Source organism: Zymoseptoria tritici, chromosome 2 (assembly GCF_000219625.1).
Source record: "Zymoseptoria tritici IPO323 chromosome 2, whole genome shotgun sequence".
In the NCBI taxonomy this organism is placed as follows: Eukaryota; Fungi; Ascomycota; class Dothideomycetes; order Mycosphaerellales; family Mycosphaerellaceae; genus Zymoseptoria; species Zymoseptoria tritici.
In genome coordinates, this window is record NC_018217.1 from 3,380,652 (window position 1) to 3,398,473 (window position 17,822).

At 54.5% G+C, this 17,822-nt stretch overlaps 6 protein-coding genes across 6 annotated transcripts; 3 read left to right on the forward strand and 3 right to left on the reverse strand.

Annotated features, from left to right (window-relative positions):
* Positions 1 to 621: 621 nt before the first annotated feature.
* On the forward strand, positions 622 to 1,354 carry MYCGRDRAFT_108329 (uncharacterized protein; the record flags this gene model as incomplete). The annotated part of the gene is made up of 3 exons (XM_003855130.1): positions 622 to 846; positions 914 to 1,079; positions 1,146 to 1,354. 3 exons carry the CDS (start codon positions 622 to 624, stop codon positions 1,331 to 1,333), a joined length of 579 nt encoding a protein of 192 aa, XP_003855178.1.
* Positions 1,355 to 2,324: 970 nt separating this feature from the next.
* Positions 2,325 to 3,407, forward strand: MYCGRDRAFT_108330 (uncharacterized protein; the record flags this gene model as incomplete). Its single annotated transcript, XM_003855131.1, has 3 exons — positions 2,325 to 2,841; positions 2,902 to 3,111; positions 3,254 to 3,407. The coding sequence occupies 3 exons, from the start codon at positions 2,414 to 2,416 to the stop codon at positions 3,405 to 3,407; spliced, it is 792 nt and encodes a 263-aa protein (XP_003855179.1).
* Positions 3,408 to 4,889: 1,482 nt separating this feature from the next.
* Positions 4,890 to 5,962, reverse strand: TPI1 (triose-phosphate isomerase; the record flags this gene model as incomplete). Its single annotated transcript, XM_003855243.1, has 2 exons — positions 4,890 to 5,794; positions 5,853 to 5,962. The coding sequence occupies 2 exons, from the start codon at positions 5,888 to 5,890 to the stop codon at positions 5,086 to 5,088; spliced, it is 747 nt and encodes a 248-aa protein (XP_003855291.1).
* Positions 5,963 to 7,163: 1,201 nt separating this feature from the next.
* On the reverse strand, positions 7,164 to 10,010 carry MYCGRDRAFT_69066 (uncharacterized protein; the record flags this gene model as incomplete). Its single annotated transcript, XM_003855242.1, has 3 exons — positions 7,164 to 9,731; positions 9,844 to 9,902; positions 9,971 to 10,010. The coding sequence occupies 3 exons, from the start codon at positions 10,008 to 10,010 to the stop codon at positions 7,164 to 7,166; spliced, it is 2,667 nt and encodes an 888-aa protein (XP_003855290.1).
* An 820-nt stretch (positions 10,011 to 10,830) lies between these two features.
* Positions 10,831 to 11,436, forward strand: MYCGRDRAFT_35614 (uncharacterized protein; the record flags this gene model as incomplete). The annotated part of the gene is made up of 2 exons (XM_003855132.1): positions 10,831 to 11,022; positions 11,080 to 11,436. Coding segments are annotated over 2 exons (549 nt in total), but the record flags the coding sequence as incomplete, so codon positions are not given.
* Positions 11,437 to 13,218: 1,782 nt separating this feature from the next.
* MYCGRDRAFT_219679 (putative ABC transporter) lies at positions 13,219 to 17,687 on the reverse strand (the record flags this gene model as incomplete). Its single annotated transcript, XM_003855241.1, has 6 exons — positions 13,219 to 14,848; positions 14,909 to 15,828; positions 15,888 to 16,051; positions 16,102 to 16,788; positions 16,870 to 17,372; positions 17,434 to 17,687. The coding sequence occupies 6 exons, from the start codon at positions 17,685 to 17,687 to the stop codon at positions 13,219 to 13,221; spliced, it is 4,158 nt and encodes a 1,385-aa protein (XP_003855289.1).
* Positions 17,688 to 17,822: the final 135 nt, after the last annotated feature.

The window sequence follows — 17,822 nt, forward strand, 5'->3', positions numbered from 1 at the left end:
CACACAACGCATTGTTGACATGCAAGATGATCAATGCAGTGGAACGTCCATAGCCGGGAATGCGAACGTGGACATTGTGCTATGACGGCCATGCATTCGGGATCGGCTCTCGGTCGAGCACCAATTCGACGACCGATCCGGACTGGGTAGCATGCCAGACCTGCCGAAGAACTCTCGCCCACCGCCCGAGAGATCCGAAAGCACATGGCTTGAATACTGCTGCTTCGCTTCGACTGCACCGAGTCACACGAACCAGATTGATCTGCATGGCACAGCAGCACAGCATGCCCGCTCCCCCGGCAACCCCATCTCTCCGAAACGCTTATCTGCACGCCACATGTGGATCGAAATTGCTTGATGCTGGACCTGCATGCTTGTCACGGCGTACAGACATCTCCACGGCGCACGAGGTGGGTGACGAGGCGGTAGTCTTCAACGTCATGTCGTCTGCCGCACCTCAGCATCTCTGCTCTCAACGAACAAGGCTTTGTTTGAGCTGATATAACTGACATTCGTTTCCACTGATCATTCGACTCCGACCTCAAAGCACCCTATCACAGACCACATACCAATCCATCCATCACACCCAAATCCTTACAATCCAACCCCTCCTCGCTCACTATGCTCTCCTACCTCCTCCTCCTCACCACCCTCCTCTCCCTCATCCTCCCCTCCATCGCCAAATGCCTCTGCGATGAGACCGCCAACAACGTCGCCCTCAACTTTCAACATCTCTTCCAAGACTACTCTCCCGAATACGTCGACACCGTCCTCGCAGTCGACTTCACGGACCAAACCGACAGCGTGGCATGGTTGATCAGCAACGGCACGGATTGTCCAAAGCAAGTACGTCGCCATCATCTCTCAGCATCACAAAGAGGGCAGCATGAGGAGGACTGACGATGACCAACAGCTCGGCGTCCCCACCCTCACCGGCCTCGCAGAGTTCAAAGCCGCGCAAGAATCCCAACCCAACTTGCCCTTCCCAATCTTGAACGTCTTCCACAATTGTGACTCCGTCTTCGTGCGCTGGAAATTCGACATTTTGCCGCAGCAAGTTCAGGGTATTGCAATCTTGAGTTCGTCTCACCAAACACACCCTACTCCCTGTTGCGTGAGAAGAGCACTAACGGACAAGGAAACAGACACGATCCCCAACCCCGACTCGCGCGCTGCGAGTGCTCAGCCTTTCTTGATCAAAAATGTGTTTTCCGAATTCAACACTGGTGCTTTTACGCATAATCTGGGGTGGTTCAATGGGACTTCGCCGTGTGAGGGGAGTGAGAAGAGGGAGTGTTTGAAGAAGGGGTGGGCGGTGGGAGTGGCGATGTGAATAGGTGGGGTTGGAGATTGGTGTGTTATGGTCTTGTGAGAGATGGTGGATAATTGGGCGATAATAGGAAGGAACGAAAGGTCAGTGCTGTTTTTTGTGCCTTGGACCAGCAACAGACGGGTTGAAGTCTGCTGTGTGAGCCTTTGTCTTGATACAATAGTGTCCTGGTATGATTTTAACTAGCCATTCAACGGTTCGTTGTTCTCCAGGATTCAAGATACTGAGATTTGCTCCTCCACCACCGATATACCACCGAAGAATTGCATTGGCTGGACCGGTGAAGAAGGCAAAACGGATCCTTCGCGGCGATCAGTCGATCTCTTCCCGTGGGTCCGGGCCTTGTACTCTTCATGCTTGTTCTCGAACATCAAGTGCAATCTGTAGTAACTTGACCGTGGTGTCGTCGATGAGTCTGGAGCTTGTACGATGTGTAGAAAAAAGGAGAAGAAGGGTCTATTGGGTGGCGGTATAGACAAGGATGCGTCGAAACGCTTGGGGCGAAGCGAAGTCTCAGCATCAGCTTCAGGTATTTTCTTACACCTCCCGTCACCTACAACAATTCATCACGCAAGCCAGACGTGATCTCCAAAAATACCACCACCAGCGCACTAAGCTCTCATCACCATCACCATCGTCGGCCTCCCCGACCGAGACAGCCGGAGATTTCTTGTTTCCAATGAATCCTTCCCGTCCTCTCGCTTGCTAAACCATTTCGAGGCCAGAAAATCACGAGTCTAGACCCGAAATCGACTTGGTACCTTCCTAGTTCGGCGTGAGAGTTCAAGCTAGGGATCGTGGCTCGGGAGTGAAGCGACGACGAGGGTGTCCTTGATGGATGCGAAGCCGCCGAAGCGACTTCATTTTTGGGGGTTGTGGAGGGTTTGGGGGTCGGGAGGGGGCGTTTTATGATATTTCTTTACTTCTCTTGCCTTTTCGTTCTTGTTCTTGTTCATTCCTTCTCTACTTCTTTCTCATCGCCACTTGCGGAAAAACTACGAAGAGAGACCGTACCTTAAACTTCTGCAGCTGTCACGACTTTCCCAAACTACACCAGTCTTCAAATCCTTCCCCCATCAAACAATGAAGCACGAGACCCTCACATCCACCAAGTCCAACCCTCTTCTCGCAGCCATTGCCACCCAAACCACAACGTCCATTCTCACCAGCTGGCCCTTCTCGACCAACGCCTCTCGCTCACGTTTCCTCGCCGCCGATATTCCGAGCTTGACGTGCTGCCTCTTTCCCTACGCCATCGAAGAAAGGATCCACATCGCCGCAAGCCTAGTATCTCTACTCCTCCTTCTGGACGACGAGCTGCCCGAACTGAGCGTCGACGAAGGGGAGGAGTTTCTGGAGTACTTGCGAAGTGCAGTCGGTGGCGGCTGGCAGGGAGAGGAAGATGAGGACCGGCCGGCGGTGAGCATGTTGAGTGGCGTATTGGATGAGTTGAGGGGCACCGATTACGAAGTTGGAGGGGAAGTGGTGGGTGCCATGTGGGAGTGGTTGAGGTATGGATGTGTCTCTTCCGATTCGCTGAACGAGTCATGGTCCTGATCAGAATGTTACAGGTCACGCAACGTCAGTCGAAGATCGAGGAGAAGCGGTCCCGATGTCATGAGAGACTTTTATCGAAGTGTTGAAGGGACGGAGTTGAGGTGGCATTTGATGAGGTTTGTGATGGATGTGAGTGCGGATGGGGATTTGGAGAGGTTGGGGTTGAGAAGTCCGAGGAGGAAAGTTGTGGAGGATGCCGACCGGGGACGGACGCGGAGGAGAAGGTGTGAGAAAGGAGTTGATCTGAAGACAGCACCGGTGGTGATCGAAAGGGAGATACCTTTGGAGGATCTTTCTCCGGTATAGACGACAGGCAAGGCGCAACAATAAACGAATTTCCTACCATCTGGGGATCATCGTGGACAGGAAGCAGACCAGACAGATGATGCAGATGCACGTCGCAGTCAGCATTCTTTCAAGTGCCAGCATATTCCAGTCTTCGAGGGTGCGTTGGGCTTCGATCGATCAAGAGAACTTCAAACAGCTCTCACTCCAGGCAACGGAGAGCGGTACGATGTAAGTTCAGCATGTGACAGAGCAGAATAAAATCTTGACCTTCAGATCCGTCCAGCGGTGAGAGAATCAGCGAGGTGAATGCACGAGCATGTCGCACATGCGCGTTCCAAGACAACTTCAGTTGAAAGAAGCAGGTGAACCATGCCAGCATGTGCTTGAGGAAGGACGTTCCGAACCAGCTTCAGCCGTGCTTGTTCTTCGACAAGACATTCAAACCACGCTGCTGATCACCTCCATCACTTCTCTGGCCCGCCCATTCGACCGACACAGCTTCTTTATCGATTTCTCGCGCATTCTTGAACCTCCTCGTCGAGCATCACTATCAAATTGAATCCCAGAGTGGCAACAGCAGCATGGCTCCCGGCCACACCTCCCACGCCAGACCCCAGCGCAGAGACTCCGGCTACTCGCAGCAAAACTCTCCAGATCATGACAAGACCCTCGCCAGCATCGCCGAGAACACCGCCCGCCGCGCCACCGCAGACCAAGTCGTCGAACCAGACCCCGACTCCGACGAAGACGCCCCCGGTGAGCTCGACGATGATCCCGAGTTGAGCTCCCATCCAGCTCCCAACATTTACACGCCAGCGGTGGCCGGGGGTCCATTGAGTCCCAAGGCCATCACGCCAGCAGCGCCGCCTGTTCGCGTGGTTCTGATTCCGCCTACGCCTATCTCGAGGATCTCCAACAATCATCCCGAGAAGCGATCATCCAGCGTACTTCCAACAACCACGTCGCCGCATTCGATACCACAAGCCAAGTTGCCGCCTCCTCAGGGAAGAACACCGAAACCGCAGTCCACTCTCGCAACCAATCCCGTCTCGACATCATCAAAATCGACAGGCCCTCGACCAAACCCATCCTCTCCTCCATCAAAACCCACTGCTGTTCAACCCCCCTTCCCTCCCCAGCCCACCACTCATCCCATCCTCCCTTCCCTCCCACCTCCTTCCACTCCATGCCAACTCTTCACCCATCCCCCACCTCACCCCACAGTAATCAAAGTCTCCGACCAGCTCCTCCTCGCCTCGACTACGAATCCGTTTCCCGAAATCTCCCCGTTCCACCGCCTTCTCTCCCCGACCCACCAACTTTGCATCGAACTCGACCGGCAAGAGGGATATCGACGCGAACAGCATGCGAGGTGGAGGAGGAGGTTGGAGAAGAGGTGGGTGTGGAGGGAGAGGAGGGGATTGGCGTGGGAAAGGGGGTTGAGGCCGAGGGGTTGGGTGGGACCTGTTGAGACTGGCAGTGGTGGTGTTGAGCCGGGAGCTTTTGGGCAGCAGGGTGAGGTTGGAGAGGATGCGAGGATGGGTGGAGTGTAGGCTGGCTTTTTGGGTGGTGCTTCTTCGATCTTGAGGGAAGGTTTGTGGCGTTGTGGGAGTTCCATCGGTGGGCTGGGACCATTGTCAGATTGGAGTAGACTGGAAGATCTAGGCACGGGCCCAGGTCTGAGGAAGCTCGGCGGTGGCGGTGGGCGATTTGGGCAGGAAGAGGAAAGCACTCATCAATTTCTCGAGGTATTTTGGGATGGACTTCTGAGTGAGAGCAAGATTTCATTTTCCATTCATCTCTGTGGCATTGCTTTTGGCAGCCAACCCCTCCCGATCGAGCGAGGTTGTACATAACCTCCCTCTCTCTCCTTCCCACCCACGACACCATATTCACAATCTGTTCGAGATTCACGCCTGCTTAGCATTGATAATCTCCACAAACGCCGGCTTCAAACTCGCGCCTCCCACAAGGAACCCATCAATATTGCTCTGCTTCGCCAAACTGCTCGCGTTCTTCTCGTTGACACTCCCTCCATAGATGATCCTCGTCTTCTCCGCCGCCTCCTTGCCCAGCTCCTTCTCAATCCACTCCCGAATCCACTTGTGCACCTCCTCCGCCTGCTCTTCACTCGCGACTTTACCCGTTCCAATCGCCCATACCGGCTCGTAGGCCACGACGATGTTCTTCCAATCCTGCGTCACCTTTGACACGGCCGCGAGTTGAGAGAGGACGACTTCCTTCGTCTTGTTGGCTTCCCTCTGTTCCAACGTCTCACCACAGCAAAGAATCACACCGAGTCCTCCGTCGAGGGCAGTCTTCGTCTTGCTCGCGATGAAGTCGTCACTCTCCTTGATGATGGTCCTCCGCTCCGAGTGTCCCAAGATCGCCCACGTGATGTTGGAGTCCTTCAACTGCGAGACTGAAATCTCACCGGTGAAAGCGCCGTTGGGCTTGTCAAAGACGTTTTGAGCGGCGACTTCGATGCCGGAGCGAAGGTGCTCGCGGGCGAGGAGGAGGTAGAGGGCGGGTGGGGAGACGACGACTTCGGTGTTGGGGTCGAGTTTGGCGTCGTTGAGGTGGTGGATGATGTCTTTGATGCCGGAGATGGTGCCGTTCCTGTCGGAGGGTTAGTTGGGTGTGGTGAGTGGTGAGGAGGGGGTTGTGGTGGACAAACATCTTGAAGTTACCGCCGACGAAGAATTGACGAGCCATGGTTGCGGTGGGTGGTGGGTGCTTGGGTTTGGTGAGTGAGATTGAGGTCGCGAGCGAGTATCTTGGTTCAAGGTGATGTCGTTGTTGTGGAAGAGAAAATACCTGAGGACTGGGTGAAGCGAGAGAGCAAACAGCAGCATTGGAGGGGCAGGAACGTGGGGCGGTTCGTCACCCCGCGGTATAACCTCGGAGATCTTCGGGCAGAGTATGGAAGCTCCCTGTTTCTTCCGAGCGGACACGGAGAGGTACAGCTTCGCAACGAGGACTGCTCATTCGTGAGGAGCCGACAACTTCGCAAGACATAAACATAGACATGCGATGGAAATGGAGGCCCTTCTACTCGAGTAGCTACATATCAATTCTCCTCCATAGCCGACTCTCTCCTCTCTCTTGCACTGCTGATCTCATCAACTCAATCCGTCGACCTCTTGTCCACTCACTTGACGCTCTCACGACCGGGTTCCACCACGGCCAAAAAGCCCAGATAACCGCGCATCTCCCGTCTGAAGCGCGTGGCAGGCGGGCGGTATCCTCTGGTCAGCCGAGACTGGTGTGAGGTTTCAGTCGGTGATAGCGTCTGTCGAGTTCATGTCGAGGGCAAGGCATTCGCGGGATCGAAGGGTGTCAAGGAAATCGATGCGGTCATCCCATCGGGAGGCAGATATGCGGACTCGGCATCTCCATCACGGTGACTGGAACATTCTCGTGTGATGATGTAGTCATGGGGCATGAATTCGGAATACGCCGATGTGGGTGTAGGCGGAGGCGATGTGGACGATTTGCCGAATGTTGATGGGACGGCGCAGGCGTAGCGGATGTGTGCAGTGCCGGAACGGATAGGACGGATGGACGGGCAATTGTACGGACAGGCGGTCTGCATGGGCCAGGAGTATATGTGCTCGTGATAGTTGATGATTGTCATCGCAGTCGAGCGACTCGGCGTTGCCCACTGCTGACATGCTGACGATATGCATCGTAGCAGCCAAGACGGGAGGCGGAGACCGAAGACGGGCCTGTGCTCTCTCTCGGATCTGTGAGAGGGCGTGCCAATCGGAGCCTGCAGCTGTCGTGAAAAGCTATGCTTCGTATCGAGTGGTCGGACCTGGGATGTGTTGGTGCAGGTGGGGGTGCTTGGGGTGGGGTAGGAAGGGATATGTCGTGCGGGATCGATGAGTTATTCAAGACATTTGAACGTTGCCAGCAGCAGCTGAGAAAGTCGTCAGCACAATGCTTTCTCAAACAGACTCACATAAGACATCCGCCTCCCCACAAATCACCACCGACGGCGTTGATTTTGGGGCAGCATCAGTCCGTTAGCGAGGAGAAATTCCACAGCAGTCTTACCTGATTGACGCTTGATCTGCTCACGAGCCCAGCGGGCCGTGTCTTGAGTGCGTTGGGAGAAGTCCTTGTTGGCACGAGTCTCGCGAGCCATTGACGTGAGCCATTCCTCGCGGAAGTGTTGGCTGAACTCTCCATTGGGGAAGGCCTCGGAGATATCACCAACAACACCCATGCTTGATCGGAGAAGTGCTTCGGTGCGGTTCGGGTCGGCGTAGACGCTTTGGAGGAGTTGAAAGATGGACTCCACATATGGTTGGAGGAGTTGCTGTTTGCCGGAGGCGCGCAACGCCATGACGATACCACTCCAGGCATCCATGATACCCTCCCGCAAAGAGACAATATAGTCGAGCATTTCAAAGTTGGCAGCATTCTCCTGCGAGCTGATGCCGGCGGCCTGTTGCAAGACCTGCGCCACGACAGAAAGGTACGTCTCGAATTGTCCACCAATCGCCTGAGCAATGTCTCCGAACGACTGCAAGATCGCGGGCTTGAACTGGTTACCAAGAGCGGTACTCCTCAAGTTGTTGAGAAGGCAGTTCATGAAAGCATCGCAGAACGGCTGCACCTTCTCGTCGAGCGCACGAGTGATATCAGTGACCAGTCCAATCGCGATAGAGCAGAGTTGAGGCTCTTCTTGATTCTTCAAGGCGTTGGTCAGGAATGGCTCGAATGATTGCATGTACTTCTCAAAGTCGCCCTCGAGTGCATTGGCCAGAGATCCAATTGTGGCAAAGATGGTGTCTGGGACTGACGACTTGGGTGGCAGAGCTTGGAGAAGGCCAAGCATGAGAGTCATGATACGATCCGCTTGAGGCGCGACCTCGTGCTCCAAACGCTGTACCACGGCCATGATGACGGATGCGAGGGAAGTCTGCATCTCATCCAGCGTGAGGCGGTCCTCGACGGAGACGACTTGAGTCAACAATGGAATGGTCTTCTCGAGACGCTCGATGATGACATCGCTCAAGCTGGCGACCATCTGGACAGAGTCATTTGCGGCATTGGTGACAAAGGCGTTGAGGACTTCGTACGCAGCCGTGCGGAGGGTGTTCTCGTTGGTGCTCTCGGTCAGCTGGAGGAGATGCTGCACGCTAGCTTGGAAGTGCTGCGACAAGGCATTGGTCTGGCAGCCGGGCTCACCAGCGAATCGATCCGCAAGGTTCATCAACGCCCAGCAGCAAGAGCTGGCCATCTTTGGGTGTGATGCCAATCCTTGGAAGAGAGCGGTAATGAGTGGTTGAAGATGCTCGGCCGGGTCGATGGAGTCGGAGACAGCTTCACAAATGCGTCCCAAAGCGAAAGCGGCAGAGTCGCGGACGGAGACGTGCTGATCGGCCATCATGTTGATGAGAACGGGCAGAGCCTGCTTGACGAGTGGGTCCAACACCTTCTCATCCGGACCCTCCATCATCGCGCCGAAAGCAGACACGGCCGCATCACGGTAGTGCCAGTCTTCGCTCCTCAAGTTCTTCTCGACAAAGCTCAGCACAGGTGGGACAATTTGGCTGCCGACGGCTTGCGACCAGAGTTGCACACACTGGTACGCAGCACGCGAGACGTTGTACTCTTCATCCGCCGCATCCTCATCCTGCTTGGCAAGAAGCTCGAGCAACACCGGCACGACCTCTTGAGTTGCAACGCGGGCAAAGTTGAAGTACGGCCGCAGCTCGGTGCTGCCCTCTGACTGTGCTTGTGCGTTATCATCCTCGATGCTGATCTCCTCTTCACAGACTGTGCACCAGAACTCGACCGCGAGCTTGGCAACATCTTCCTCATCATTCTTCATGCCTTGGATCGTCAGGCCGAAGAGTGCCTTCTCCATGTAGAATCGCATCTTCTCGTAGTACAGTCCCATGATACGGTTCAAGCACCCGTATGCGCCTTGTTGAATGCGGTTGTCATCTGCCTGGGTGGCCTCGCAAATCACCTGCATGATGTAGTTGCGCTCGCCTTCGTTCTCGAAATTGGTGCGCACAAACTCGAGCGAATCGCCGAGCGCGGTAATGGCAGCATTTCGAATCTCATTGTTGGGCTCCTCTTTCCGTGCACCCTGAACGACGGCCGTGAGGATGGCATTGCTGTGCTGAGCGAGACTGTCGCGGAGGTCCTGATCGTCCGTCTCACACACAAATCCGATCGTGGTGAGAGAGGCCTGTTTTTGGTGGTCATTTCCCTTGCCCACATTCTCCACCAGTGTTGGCATGAGTTCCGGCCATAATTCTCTTGGCAGCTCTATCGCAGCGATGGAGGCGATGAATTGTGCCGCGGATTGCGCCGCTCGCATGTCGTTGGTGTTGAGTGTCTGCAGTGCGAATGTCTTGACCTGTTGCTTGATTTGTGGGTCCAACTGTTCCAGCCATCGCTGCTGTGCGTCGCGGAGACGGGCGAAATCGCGGGCGGCAAAGGCGTTCTTGAGCATGAGGCCCGCGGCCATGCGCACGGAGGAGTCGGCCTGTTCATTGGCGAGTTCGCGAGAGAGGGTGACGAGGTAGCCGGGCTGTGAGGAGGAAGCGGTCAGTTTGGGAGGAGGTGGAAAGGAGGGAGGAGGGAGGAGGAGGAGGAGGGAGGAGGAGGAGGAGGAGGAGGGGGAGGAGGAGAAGGATACGCACAAAGTCTTGATCCGCCGCCTGGTTGAGCTGCTGCTCGGCGGCTGCACGGACGTTGGCATCTGAGGAAGTGAGTCAGTCGATGTCACGAGTGGGTGTTTGGAGAGAGATGTGATGCGGGAGAACATACCGGGCGAGATGGTGCCGGTGAGGACGGCGTTGACATCCATGATGGCGCTGACGTCGAGGGCGGGTGGTCACTCACGGCGAGCTTCGTTGCTCTGGCGGGTGGTGGTGAGGTATTGTCGGAGGAGGGGTGATGGTGGTGGTAGGTGAAGTGACTGAAGTGGTGGTGGAGGGAAATCTTTGGCAAGGACGCGGGCTGTTTGGCAGGCTGATCCTTCCTTTCTTCTGCTTTCCTTTCCCCGTGTGGTGTTGGTGACGCAGGGTCTCACTTCAAAGACTTGCGCGTGAATTGGACTCGCACTGAGAGGAGTCTTTGTGCGTCTGGGTCGTGGTGTCGCTGTGGTGGTGTCGATGAGGAAACGGTCCAGGCACGTGAGATGTCGAGTGAAGTGCAACGAATTGAAGCGTATTGATTGGGAGAGAGAGAGACGTCAGCTCATCTTTTTGTGCCTTGTTTAAGTACACATTGAGCGACTGGAATATGCGTCCTCCTTCTACGAGGATGACTTCACGTGAACAAAGAGTTTTCGATGTTCTAGAGCCTATGAAGTGCCTTCAATGTGAGATCTGTATCTTGCCCAACTCGTACTCACTGTGACAGCATTATCGACAGACCAAAAGTAAACAAAGCATAAAATGCTACCTTATAATTAGCCAGGGGCAGGCCGCATAAGAGAGCTGCTGCCTGAGGCATCAATTTGAAGCCTAAGGCAGGAGCATCGATCCACGTCGTCTCAGTAGGACTTGCTCCACAGCAGGCACTGGGCGCATCTTGGTAGAGCTGAAGAAAATCCGTCATCATCGTCAAACCGTACGGACTGACTCTTCGAGCAGACATCAAGCCCGACAACGTCTTTTTTGAATACCTCCGAGGTTCAAGGCACAAAAGAAGTAGCCAACGCGGCCTTGGGTGACTTCGACATCGCGTTCAAACTGGAGGATGGGCAAGTCCTCTCCGCGCCAGGTCCGGTGGGCAATCCTATGTGGCGGAGCCCAGAGGCGCAAGTCGGCTGTGGCCTCACGATGGCCAGCGACATTTTCTCGTTCGGACTTGTGGTAAGTGAGATCTGCCGGCTTCCGACGCGAGACGTTGTAGCTAAAGAGCACCAACAGTGTCTGTACGCCATGGGAGCCGGTGACATGCTCATCATCGACCCGAAAGTGCTGGAATTCCTCGGCATGAGCCCAGAAGAGGAAGTGCTGTCGCGCCACGTCGAGTACTTTGGTCCCGCGAGCGATGTGCTCTACAAGCGAATCGGAAACGAAGCCGGGCGGGCCTTTCTGAAGAAAACGATCAATGCGTCGACCGTGCCGTATGAGACCGATCCCGAACGCAGACTCACACACTGGGAAGAAGATCTAGGTCCTGTGGCGCTGGATATCATAGGCAGGATGACTTCGATGGATCCGCCCGCCCGGCCGACGATTACGGAGATCTTGGAGCATGCTTGGTGGCGGGAGGAAAATTGAAGTAGCTGCCGCTGACGACCCGGACGAGGAAGATAATCTCCTTGAAGTGATAACATGACGGGCATCGACTTGAGTGGTAATGCGCTGTCGACGTACTTGCGCGGGAATTCAGAGCCTTGGGTACGTTCATCCTCAATCCATGTCATATTCTGTTTGCCACCCCTCCCCATCCTCTTTCAATCCTCCTCGTCCTCGAAGAACACGTAACACACGTCTATGGATTCTCCAGGAGGCGAGTCTGGCAAAGCAGCTTACGGTCGTAAGGGCTCGCGCGCTGATACCATGGGACCTCCTCTCTACCGCCATCCGCTGGCTCGACCATCGCAGCGGAGACTTCCATGTCGAACCGACGCTCAAGAACAGGACCGTCCCTGCAAACAACTTCACTGTCATCGTCGTTGACGGCGCCGAATTTCCAATGGGACTTCACAGCATGCTGATAGAATGTGACATACTGGAGGCCAGCAATCCATGGGACCGCTTGTACGCACTTCTGGGGCTGATCACACGCGGACCAGCTCTGGGTCCCCGACCTGTGATCATTGCGGTCTACACCAAGCCCCTCAAAGACGTCTATGCTCATGCAACACGTCTCGCAATTCAGGAGTCTCGCGATTTATACCTTCTTGGTTATATGGCGCCAGATCTTACGGAGGCAGACGATGCTATCTCCGACGATTCTGATTGGCCGTCCTGGGTTCCCAGATATCATCAAAACATGGAGCAGGATGTTTGGGTAACGAATAGCAGCGAAAGTGCTTGTTCGTCTGAACTCGTCGAGGCCAAGTTGATGAGAGATACGGGGGAACCCGACAACGACGTCCTGACCCTACACGGCGTCACCTTCGACGTCATTGATTCCATCGCATTCCCTCTGGGACCTATGGTCTCAGATCAGAATGGCCTCCCGCGATTTCCATGGAGCCTTCTTGTGTGGAAGATTGCCCTCAATGCAAGCGAGCGGAGCATCTGGTCGATAGCAGAGGCTCTCGTGGGAGGATATCATGGAGTCAACAGAACTGCCGTTGATCAAGCCGACCTCAATGCAGACTTCGCTGCCTCTATGCGCCGCGTGCATGGTCTCTCTATTCCAACCAACAGTGTTCTCGAAGGACTTCTAAACGCAACGAGCACAACATACGGCGATGCCGACCGCTACCAAGGAGAAATCATTCAGATTGCACGAAATTCGCTCGCCAGGATGCGAAATGGCAAGTACTGCATAGTACAGAGAGCGGTTGCTGCTGGCGACGCTGTCTGCGTTCTGTTTGGCGGTCAAGTCCCGTTTGTGATGAGGCAAGGATCTGAATCCATTTGGAGGTTACGTGGAGTCGCTTATGTTCCTGGTATCATGCAGGTAAGTCGGTTATGATTGCGGCGCTGCATCTTCAGACCTGAAGCTAAAGTTCAGACAAGGGCGAGTATATAGACGAGCTCGATGGTCAAGGACGTCTTCAGGCAGAGACTAGCACGTTTGACATTAGATAGTGGATGTGCGTTGTTGCGTGGCTTGGCCAGAAGCTGACGCACGATTAACGGCCCTTTGGAATTCATGTTGGCCAGGCAGTCTTGCATCTTTGCTCGCAATCGAGGAGCGAGCCTATGCTGAGACAGAGTATGGAAGACATGGTTGCATTCTCTCCAAACGAGGCTGCGCGCTTGGAGTCATGGCCACCGACGCACGACACTGACGGAGAAGCAATTTGTCGTCATCAGAAAGGTGCTATCTTTGCATCAATGACCACTGCAATGCTTGTCTCGATACATCTCCTAGCTTCCCTGTCAAGACAGGTCGTCCTCGCCAATCCCACTCTGTTCGCACATGTCCTTGAAGATTCCTTCTTGCGCCCACAGCTCTCTCGGACTGCCCATTTCCGCCACTTGCCCGGCCTCCATGACACACACCCGATCGTACTTGATCACCGTCTTCAACCTATGCGCAATGAACAACAAGGTGCGGCCGGCGAAGCTAGAGCGGATCGTCTCCTGAATCAAAGTATCCAATTCCAGATCGATCGAAGACGTGGCCTCGTCGCAAATCACGACCTGAGAGTTGTGGACCAGTGCTCGAGCTAGTGCAAGTAGTTGTCTCTGTCCGAGGGAGAAATTGAGGCCATCTTCTGCCACGTGCGAATCAAGGTGGATGCCGCGACGGCCAGGACATTCTGGCGTGAATGCCACTTCTGATCCTGCCATGAAACGGACTCGTCGAAGAGCGGACCAGAGATGGAGGTCTTCATATGCATTGAAGGGATCGAGATTACTTCTCACGGTGCCCTGGAATAGTGCGGGATCCTGTGGCACTATGGACAGTCGCGAGCGGAGCTCTCGGACGGCCACCTGGGAAATATCGACATCATCGATGGTGATGCTACCGCTGTCCAGCTCCGTCAAGCGAAAGAGGACATTGGCAATCGAGGATTTACCGGCTCCGGTGCGGCCGATGATGGCGATCCGCTCTCCACTTGCTATGGTCATGTTCAGTCCCTTCAATGCGGGCGGTAGATTTTCTCGGTATCGCATCTCCACATTCTTGAAGACAATGCTACCGCGCTCGGGCCAAGCAGGAGGCGGCGATTTCTGGCTATCCGTTTCGGGCTCCTGTGCGAGTCTCGTGCCATAAAATATGAGACGCTCGGTGGAGTTCATGGTGTTCTCAACCTCGGCCATCTGTCTGACGAGCAATTGCACCATTTGTACGATGGAGAGCATGTATGAGAAGACCAGGCCGGAAATGCTGGGGTTGATCGAGAACCTGAGAGTCACGAGTAGGATCCCGGTGGTCAGGACTAACAAATTCGAGACAACGTCCAGTCTCGTGTTGAGCCATCTCTGGTTGGCAAATGTCAAGTAGTAAGCGGAGTTTAGATCATCGATGGCTCCTCGCAGCACCTGTGTGAATTGATGCTGAAGGCCGTATGCACGAATGCTCGGAATCCCGGTGAGAGCCTCGCTGAATCGAGCGAACATCCTTGACCTGAGATTTGCCTCATGGCGTTTGATCTCTCGCGCCGAGGATCTGTAGTAGGCTGCTGCGAGAAGAAACAGTAGCAGCATGGGTCCGAGAGCGATGCCGGAGTAGTGAAAGAAGACCACGAATAGGACAAACACGCTTGTGATCATTGCGAGCGTGAACATGTATTGTCTCAGCGCGTCCGTAAGGGTGTTGTCCAACACATCAACGTCTTTTGAAAAGCGATTTGTGATTCGCCCCAAGGGTGTGGTGTCGAAGAAGGAAGCCGGCGCTCGCAGAGTCCTTGCCATGGCATCATCGAACAGTCTTCGGCTTGACCGTGTTCCCAAGATTGAGAGTGACCATGAGAAAGTAAAGATGAACAGCAGTTGAAGACAAGCAAGCACGACGTAAACCCCAACATACTGATCTCGAGAGAGGTCGAATCGGTGGGATGTCCTGAACATTTTCGTAAGAAGTCAGCTGGGATAGGCTTGGGACTGACCCGGTTTAACATACCAGTAGGACAACCACAGCCCGGTCGTGATGTTTGCTCCTTGCGAGAGCAGCAGCAAGGAGACTGGTAGGATGCAATTCCACATCGACCCTGATGCACGGATGTAATTTCCATACAATGACCATGGTACGCTGCTTACAGCACGCTCCTCTTCCTGCATCAGCTGCACGTTTTCGTTGTCGGGCACCTTTCCTGAGACTGGGGGCTCAGCAGCATGCGGCCGGGTGTCATTGTCAACGATACGCTCACTCTGCGTCACAGACGTAAGCAGCACCTTGAAAGCATCGTCAGTCTCTACCAAATCGTTGAATGTTCCGGATGCGGTGATGCGGCCTTCCTCCAGCAAGATGATACGATCACATCGCTCAAGATAATTGAGTTGATGGGTCGCCAGGATTCTGCATCGATCCTTGAGAAGGCCACATATGGCTTCCTCAAAGATGTGCCGGCCAACATGGGCGTCGACCGCCGAGAGTGGATCGTCCATGATAATGATGTCGCTGTCGGAGTATATCGCTCGGGCCAGGTTCACTCTCTGCTTCTGACCACCGCTTAGGTTGATACCACGCTCCCCAATCTCGGTCTGATCTCCGGCAGGCAGTGCGTCGAAATCGGCTTGCAGTGCGCAGGCGTGGATGACTCGGTGATACCACGCCTCGTCCATTGTCTTTCCGAACAAGACATTGTCCTGCAGTGTGGCGTTTTGGATCCATGCATTTTGCGGGCAGAAAGCGCGGGAGCCACCCAGACTGATATGCCCAGAGGTTATCCGCATGTCACCAGCGATGCCGGCGAGTAGTGAACTTTTGCCCGATCCAACTTTTCCGATGATGGCTACCAGCTCAGTGCGACCGATGGAGATATCGATATCGTGAACACCAAATGGCTTCCCTTCTGCACTCGCTCGTTCTTCTCCCATATCCTGCTCAGTCTAGAGGCTGCTGATTAGCGGGAGCGCTTGTTGTTTTGTGCAGTACATACTTCAGGTTGTTCTGCTCGTGCTTTCAGCGATGCTGTGGCCTCCCATACGAGATTAGCTGCACGAGTCTCGACAGCGTATGGTAGCTGGCAGTCCGTGACAATAGCAGCCACATGCTCCTCTGCCATCAGGAAGCTTTGAATACGACCAATAGATGACCATGCATCTATGAAGTGTAAGTCATTGCATATCGTAAATGAGACAGGCATGACCCACCAGCGACTTGTCCAATGACGACGGGCAAAAGGTTGAAAGGCAAACGAAGAGCGTTGAATAGCGCAAGTGAGGAGAACACACGTGCTGCCGTCAGATTGTGCCCTGACAGAGAGTATGTGATGAATGACAGCATCGCCGCAAAGACGGGCATTGAGTACGAGAACGCATTGATGCCGTTTCTTGTGGTCAGGAGGCCCTGCATCATCGATGTCTCCTGCCGCCGAATGTCCATCAGCTCTTTCAAAAACGCTCCTTCCCATGCGTAATACTTCACAAATCGGATAGAGCTCAGTATCTCTTGGGTCAACGACATTCGTTTGTCCGTGACGCGATTGATTGCCTTCCTTCGTTTGCCGAGAGATTTGATGACCATCACTAAAATTGGTAGTCCCAGGAACATCAGACTAAAGCCCGACAGTGCAGAGTATGTCAAGTTCGAGAGCAAAATGGCCAGCGTGAGCAAAATCGTGAAAGGCGAGGTCCAGACAAGATGAAACATGCCGCAGGCTTGGTCGACCCTGGAGGTGTCATTCGCCATGAGAGTCATGATCCTCCCATTGGACCACGGCTGCTTCTCACTTGCCAACACTGTGTCGTTGTTCGAGGCATTCTCGTTGTTCGAGGCATTCTCGGATCCATTTGCCGAGTCGGTGGGGCTTGGCGTGTAGGTCTGCTTGTGAAATAATTCTTCAGCGTGATCTTTTCTTGCATCTCCGGCTGCATGTCGATTGCTCATCTTGGAAGCCGCGCGTGCTCCTTCCTCGCTACTACCCTGGGCTTTGGCTCGGCTCGACAGTCGCAGGGACTTCTCAAAGATAGCCATGATCAGCACAGCGCGAGCCTGTCCGCCAACCAGGAAACCGTGGTACATGAACTGATTGGTTCCAACGCTCTGTATGAGCTGAAGTCCCATGATTGCAAAGACCAGTCCCAGGCCTCTCCCGACGGATGGACCGGGCGGAGCGCCTGACGGAATGGACGCATCCTCCTGGGCAGCTTTAGCGGCATAGGCGTCCTGGGCGAATTGGATGAGGTAGCGTAATGTGAAAGGAGACATAACCTGACAGATGGAGGCAATGAGCAGGCACATCCCTCCGATCCAGAACTCCTTTGCGAAGCTGGCATGCAGCGCCCAGAGCAAGGGCATGGTCACATCTTGGGCCGTATTACGTTCCATGTGAGCGTCAAACCTCTCGATCATGACTTCGATTCCACGATCCGGATTGACCAGCCAGATATCGTCCAGCTCAAGAGGCCGCCGATAGCCCGTGCTTAATGTCAGACTTAGCTTGAAGGCCAGCTCGATGGCAAGGAACTTTCATATAGACTCACCGCATCATCGGCGACATCCACTGAAAGGTCAGTCTGCTGAAAAAGCTTGCTGTATGCTCGGGACAGGGAGTTCTGGCCTCGGGGACAGGAAGCACCCGTAGCCAGTGGCGCGGATCGTATCTGGTGAGCCATCTTGCTATGACATGTTTCTCTTTGATGGTGTGCCGAGCCTGCGAAGACGATGTAAATCTGCCCGACGAAGATGCGGACCCGGCATCCGTCACATATTCCACCTTATCGCTCATGATCGCCATATCGATGGGATGCAGCAGCAAAGTTGAAAAGCTCGCGAGGAGATGAGTGATTCCTACCTTCGACCAGCAGCGAGCATTATTTCTTTCCTACGAGCGAGGAGATGTCGAATGCCATGCTTGGCCTTCCTCTCCGCC